The sequence below is a fragment of the Chaetura pelagica genome, unplaced genomic scaffold, assembly GCF_000747805.2.
Source record: "Chaetura pelagica isolate M959 unplaced genomic scaffold, ChaPel_1.0 scaffold3, whole genome shotgun sequence".
In the NCBI taxonomy this organism is placed as follows: Eukaryota; Metazoa; Chordata; class Aves; order Apodiformes; family Apodidae; genus Chaetura; species Chaetura pelagica.
The window spans coordinates 7158045-7165024 of NW_009952974.1; the positions used below are offsets into that span (position 1 = coordinate 7158045).

The window sequence follows — 6980 nt, forward strand, 5'->3', positions numbered from 1 at the left end:
AGGAATGCCAGGATCAAGAGCTGTCCACTTGGGCTAGGAAGGCTCCCAAGGGAGCACAGGCAGGGGATGCTTGTGTTTTTGTCACAGGGCAGAGGTGGCTGTGCCAGCAACCACAATGGTGACCCTGCCAATCTCTTGCTGCTCAGGGCTCATTTATTAACTGGACAGACTTTAGAGAGCAAAGAGCAGTGGATACCACGCATTCACCACATTCCCAAGATGGGGAACCTCCTCTCTGCCACTGCCCTTGCCATCCCCAGGCACAAAACCCAATGTCCCTCCTGTGAGCAGAGTCTAGTCCACCTTGAACCCTGCAGGACAGGCCTCATAGTGCTCTTGTGCTCACTTGCCAACACTAAAACTTGTCTTACACTGTGGCTCCGGGCAAGCACTGCCTGCTGTAATGCACAGGCACAGGGCTGGGGCAGCAGGGGGGGGCAACTCAGCAGGACCAGGCAGGTGCACAGCAAGAACTACTTTTATTGGAAGAGATTTGCATCTACAAAAGAGTGAAAAACAGGTGTAAAATCCACAGTAAAAAGAAGGGGGACGATGAGCTGGGCTGGTTAGTAAGAGAAGGTGCCTTCTCTCTGCTCCAAGGAGCAGTCAGGCACCGTTTCCCCACAACCACAGACAGCTGGGGTTTGGGATGGGGTCACAGAGCACCCCAGTTTCAAAGCACCCAACACAAGCAGGATAAGGAAGCTCAGCCTTAAACACACCTCACTACCTCCAAGCCCAGGGGGGCACAACTTTTCCCTGGGGCACATCTGTATCACAGTCCCCTCTTGGTGTGACCCTTGTGCCTCCAGAGAAGTGGCCTGGCAGCCCCTATGGGAATTGCTGCTCCAGCCAACGAGCTCAGGCTGCTCACTCCCTGCTCTACTACCTCTCCCCTCACCCAAGCACCCCACCTTCTCTCAGTGGACCCTGCTACCCCACTGGGGTCCCTACCCCAGCCCCTCCACCCCGCATGCACAGCCCCAGCATCCTACATCCACACACCACCTCTGCCCAGCACCACCAAGGGCTACCCACTCGCTGTAGGAAGAGGTACAACACACCCCTTGCCCTAGCACCCCATTTCTATCCTCCAGCTAGTAGATTCCCACCCCAGCACCCCAATAGCAAGCCCAACTCTGTCCCAACTTGTCCCAGCAGCCCCAAAGTGAAAGACAACCCTGCCCCAGGTGGGGGGACACAAATGCTGGTTAGGGGGTGGTGTAAGTGCCTTCATCCCCACGCAATCCCAGGGATCAGGGGTCCCAGAGTGCAAGGAAGCGAGTTGTGCAACATTAGGAAAAAAGGGGAAAGGGGCTGCTGCCCCATGGTCCTAGCTGGGAAAGATGAAGCTCTTGATTCTGCTGAGATCCATGGCAGTGTGAAAGGAGCACTGCCTCAGCCCCAGGGGGTCCAGCCAGTCCTTGCGGTTGGGGCCTGCATCCCATGTGGGGCCTGCGCCGGCTGAGCAGGCGTGGCAGTGGAGCGCTGGAGGAACGGGGAGCACGGCGAGTCCGAAGGGGCCAGGCTTGCTGGGGGCTGTGGTGGGGGCAGTACGGTTAGATCTCTCGCAGGATGTGGGTACTCTCCGGAAGGGACCTTGCAGGGTGCTCCTGTGTTGGGCTAGATCAGGTGCCTTTGGGTAAGACAGAGCCGATATCACGCTGCCCCACAGGTAGAGCGCAGTCGCCGTGACAGCCCCACGACGTGGTTCCTCAGTTGTCTTGTTCTCCCCCAGGCAACGGGTGTTGCTGGCTGGAGAGATGTCAGGGAGCCCAGGCTGGAGCTGGTCGGGGGCTGGCTGAGCATCCAGCTGGCAGCTGCTCTCCTCAGGGAACAGTGCAGGCTGGGGGGCTGCAGGACTGACGCTCCTCAGGCACACGGACCGGTGCACCATGGTGACAGAGGCGAAGACGGCAGCAAAGCCGGTCAGGTACACCACGCCCAGGAGACAGGCCAGCTGCAGAGAAGTTGATGGTTAGCCCAGACCTCCCAGCTGCATGCCCCCACAGCCAGCTGTGACCCAGCACAGCCACACAGCTGTGATGGCAAATGGCATGACCAGCACAGAGCTGGATGCTGGGGAACAGGCAGCCATGCCGCTGACAGCAGGTGACATGCAGCCTGTCCAAAGCAGGACCTAAATACCATAAACCAAAATGCCCCAGCTAAAACTTAACAGCCCCTCTTTAAATAACCAGCCAGCGCCAGTTCTTTCCATGCCACCACCATGACCTTATACCATGACCCGTGGGGCTGCAGCATCAGGCTGCATTGCCTCAGGCAGCACTGCAGCAAATCGGCATCTTCTGGCTTCTGACATCTTCCCTTTTCAACAGGGAATAAACCAAGCTGCTGCTCCCAGCAATAAAGAGGATCCTGCTCTGAATCCATGGCCTGCTGGGCCCCATATTTTTTCAAGCAGCTGCTGTCCCATGCCCTTACCTTCACCACTTGCTGGTAGAATTGACCCAGAACATGCTGCCACATCGACTGCTCCATGAGGACACACAGATCTGTGTAGGTGAACCAGCCACGCCACATACCCTGCTTTTCTGCCACACTGCAGGAAAACACAGAGAATGGTGGATGTGGCATAGAACTTCTCCAATGATCACCCTGCTCGAGGTCTGCAGCAGGGATCAGCAGGGCTAGCTATGAGTAGGGGCCAAGCAGGGCTGCAAGATGGATGAAAGGCTCACCCCAGCCCACACACCTACCGTCCTTCCAGCCAGCTCAGCACTTCAAACAGCTCCCGGGGGTCTGTGTAGAGACTCCAGTCCTGCAGGGACAGCAGGGAAAGGTCAGTGCAGGCCACCCACCACCCAGACACATCCTTCTCCATTCCTTCATGGGAGCAGGTTGGGGCAAAGCAGAAATCCAGACTCCCCTCAAAACCCCCCATCCCCTGCTCCATGAAACAGCTGGCTGCAGCGACAGCCCCACTTACAATGGCGCTCAGAAAGTTCATCTCCAGTGTATTCATTGTCTGGACGTCCACCTTTCCTGCTGCTCCCCACTCGTCATTGAACACTTCTTCCTCCTCACCCTCATCATACAGGTACTTACTAGCAACCATCTAAAAGCAGCACAAAGGAGAGATCTCAGTCCCCCCTTGCACTTTTCCAGGCCTACCTCCAACCCAGTGACACCCCTCTTCCCCCCAGCCTACACAACTCACCATGGAGATCAGGAAAAGGTCTGAAGATGAGATTTGCTGAAGGTATTCGGGGTTCCGGTGCCGGAGTCTCTCAATGTAAACCAGTGCCAGCATCATGGAGCAGGGCGAGATGCAAGCTTCCCTGTGGGACAAGGCAAGAGCCAAACCAAAGATTACTTGCATGCTACAAACGTCCCAGTCATTACAACACAACCTGACTGCCCTCCCCATGTAGGTGGGGAAGCTTAGTAACTAGACAGCTAGTTATGTCCCAACCTTTCCAGCTCTGCACTGGCTGATCTGAGCTGCAGCAAGAGAAGGTGCAGGCGATGCAGGATGGAGAGCAACAAGCCCTGGCTCCTGTTCCCTGCCACAGCCAGCTCCCAACTGGGCAGCCCTGCCTGCAGCCAGGCATGCTGCTAGGGCTTGGCTGCTGAGAGCAGAGCTGGGTTTGGACCTGGCTGCCCAGTGAGCTGCAGATCCAGCCAGTACAGACTCCCAGTAACCAGAGCACCCGTGCACCCCAGAGAGCAGGAATAACCTGAAAGCTGGCCTGGTTGTGTCAGAAAGCCACTGTGCCTGCTGGCCTTGTCACCTGCCACCTGCTCCTCTTTGACGCTAATCAGGCCTAAGCACAAAGCCAGTGCTGCTCACAGGCAAGACCAGAGCTCCCAGTTCTGACATGGGACGTGAAGGAACAGGTTTTGCTTCTTACCGAGACACATGAGACACGTATTTCTTCTGGAGTCTGCGGATGGGGCTGGGAGCCACTTTCTGCAGCAACTCCACAGCAATATCTAGGACAGAAAAGCAGCAAAAGGGTTTAGGCCCATGTGGCACAGTCCAGCCCCACCCTTCCCTTTTTCATCACAAGCCCACTGAGTCTTTGTGCTTGTTCGTTCCCTTGAGTTAAATTTAAAATATGAAGGTAGCACAGGCCTTATCAGAAGTCAGGGGTGAGGGAGGAACAAACAGGCAGGAGAGCCAGACCAAAGCAGGAAGAGGATGTGAGTGTCCAAGGCCCAGGGGCAGTGCCAGACCCGGATTTGCAGGTTTGTGTCACAGGGAGTTAGCAGCAGTCAGTGGCACAGAGAGGCCAACACCCTCCCCTCACCCTGTGAGCTCTTTCAGAGGCTTTCCAGGACATGAGGTCAACACCAGGTCTTCCCAGTCTTTTGCTCCCCTCCATCCAGTATGATCCTCCACCAGAGATGGTCAGCACTGACCCAGCTTCCTTCCCATCACAGCCTCTCATGATGGACAAGATATTCACATGAGCAGAAGGCTGAAGGCACTGACAGGGCATGGAAGCAGCAATACGGTACAACTGCAGCTCCTCATCTCAGCCTGCTTCCCCCCACCTATGGACAAGCTCCAGCATTCAAGCACTGAAAAGGTGCTGGCAAATGACAAAGGTGCTGGCAGATGGCTTCAGCAGCTCCCATCTCACTTCCCAGGGCAACAGAAGTAGCACTACAGCCTGGGCGTGGCAATAAGTAATAAATAAGACAGGGAACTCCAGCTCCATTTCTGCTGCTGGGCCCTTGGCTAAGAGTTGAGAGCAGAGCTCATCCCAGCAGCCTCACATTTCCAGTTCACAGAGGAAGCACCACCACACAACCTCTTCTCTCCACATCCCTTCTTTCCATGTCTCTCCAGCAACTGAGAGAACAGCTGCAGTCCCACAGGAACGGTTTGTCTGATAGCAGCCACGAAGCTCAGAAACCCACTGCTCTAAGGCACCTCTCCAGGTGATTGAAGCCACACCACTGCTGCGATCCACAGCCAGGAAGACACCACTCCAGCCACTCCATCAGCAGCTCCCAGCTTCTTGCACTGCTGCTGCTCTCTCTGCCCTGCTTGGCCATCCTTGTGCTGAGCAGGGACACACACACCAGCCAACACAGAGACAGCAGCAGGGCTCTGGGGGTACATGAGATCCCCCCCCAGGCCTTGTGCTGACACCAAACCTGATCCTTCAGTCCACAAATCCAACTCATGATGTGTCCTGCGCTAGAGGACATGAGGAGCAGCTGATTGCTGTTTCTGTGTCACAACCACAGTATGCCGAGGGCAGTTATGGTTCTTCCATTCCAGAAGAAACAAATTCACTTCTCAGCTTTGTCACAGTTTGACTCAGGATCGGCAGTTAAGCCAGAGACAACAACAAACCTCCTTTTCCCCAGCCAGCTCCACATGACCTCCTGCAACTGCCCCAGTGCCAAAGACCTTGTCCAGCTCCTCCTGCTAGTCTGGACCCTCCCCACAATTGCTTCTATCTCGTCTGAAGAGCAGTGCCACACACTGGCTGTGTAGGAATGGCACAGCTGTACCAAGACAGATGCCTCCGCCCTAGGTCCTGTTTTTTGACAGTGGCTGATAGCAGCTGGTGAAGGAAAGCTGTAAGAGCAGATAAGCCCATGAGATAAGACTCTGCACATCAGTCCCACCCCTAGCTGCTGGAGCTGAGGCACCTCCTGGGTTCGAGGTAGTCTTTATAGTTAATATCCCCCAACAGTCTTCCTCCAGGAATGTGCTCTTTGAACCTCCAACAGCAGTAACATCCTGTGGAACAGCCCCATCTCACACCCAGCTGTGACACCAGACCCCAAGACAAGCCACGTGTCCCCTTTGCACTGCCCGTGTCCCCTTTGCACTGCCCGTGTCAGAACCCGTGACTCCCAGCAGTGCTGCCCTGCCTGGGCCTGCTCCATCACCACACACCCAGCATCCCCGTCCTTGCTGGGGCACCTCACATGCAGCCTCTTGGTGAGCTCAGACTGTTTTACCAACAGTGTCACAAGAGTTTGGAAGGCAAGCACGCTTGCCCCCCTGCCCAATGCACCCTGCAAGCTGGAAAGCCTTAACAGTAGGGTCACAGTGGCCCTCCAGCAAACCATTGCTTGCCCTTGACTGCTCCTCTGTGCCATCACTTGCACCAACTCCTCAGCCTCAACCCAGCTGCACCCTTCTGCTCCCCCAAACATTGTTGGATCAACAGAAAAAAAAAAAAAAAAAAAGAATGGGCTGAAGAAAAACACAGATCAGGAACTTGTCCCTCTGCTGCTCTCAACTAGAGGTTAAGCAAACTGTCTGGTAGCTTGCACAGCACAAGAAATTGCCCAAGACCCCTCTCATCAGGGACAGGGACACAGCCTTCACTGCCAAAGAATTCACAAGCAAGCTAAAGGGCTCTGCACAGTAGTGAGGTACCAAAATGCAGCAATGGGGCAGACAGGGCAATCAAACAGAGATCAGGAGCCATGAGGCTCTGGCATCCTGCCCTCTGTGCTGCACAGAGCCAGGCAGGCTGGGCAGGGGTGGGATTTGGCACCAGGGAGAGAGCGGGTGACTTGTTGGTCTCAGCCGCTGGGCTACTTCCAACCCCTTTGACTCAGCATTCCCATCTGGGGACACTCAGCAACCCACCTGCCACGGGGCTGGAGAGATTATCCAGGCTGCAGTCTTTGTCCCAACCATAATAGAGCCTCTTCCGCACCCTCTCGCTCAGCTGCTGGTGCCTGGGCAGGAACTGCAGGCGGACAGAGAGGACGTGAGAAACGCCCCGAGCTCTCCCCAGACCGGGCTCCCCACCTCGATCCAGCCGAGGGTTTGGAGAGGCCCCAGGAGCTCAGCCCGGGCCCCGGCTGTGCGGTCACACCGAGCGCCTGGGGAAACACGGTTGGGGGAGGGAGCGGCCCAGGGGCCTGCTGAGGGGCCGGGGCCAGCGGGCACCTCCGGGGGTGCCCCGGGGCCGGGACGGGGCACTCACCGTGAACTCCTGGAAGCCGCTGAGGGAGGAGGGGGCCTCCTCGGCCCG

The 6980-nt window shown here is 56.4% G+C and overlaps 1 protein-coding gene across 1 annotated transcript in view; it reads right to left on the reverse strand.

Moving 5' to 3' along the window:
• Positions 1-1333: 1333 nt before the first annotated feature.
• CNPPD1 (cyclin Pas1/PHO80 domain containing 1) overlaps positions 1334-6980 on the reverse strand; it is a 6704-nt gene continuing 1057 nt past the window's right edge. Inside the window, exons 2-9 of the mRNA XM_009996266.1 lie at positions 6933-6971; positions 6590-6692; positions 3876-3957; positions 3182-3302; positions 2951-3079; positions 2721-2782; positions 2446-2563; positions 1334-1960 (exon numbers count right to left, since the gene is read on the reverse strand). Of these exons, the coding sequence (XP_009994568.1) occupies positions 1334-1960; positions 2446-2563; positions 2721-2782; positions 2951-3079; positions 3182-3302; positions 3876-3957; positions 6590-6692; positions 6933-6971 (1281 nt within the window). The remainder of the gene's footprint in view (positions 1961-2445; positions 2564-2720; positions 2783-2950; positions 3080-3181; positions 3303-3875; positions 3958-6589; positions 6693-6932; positions 6972-6980) is intronic.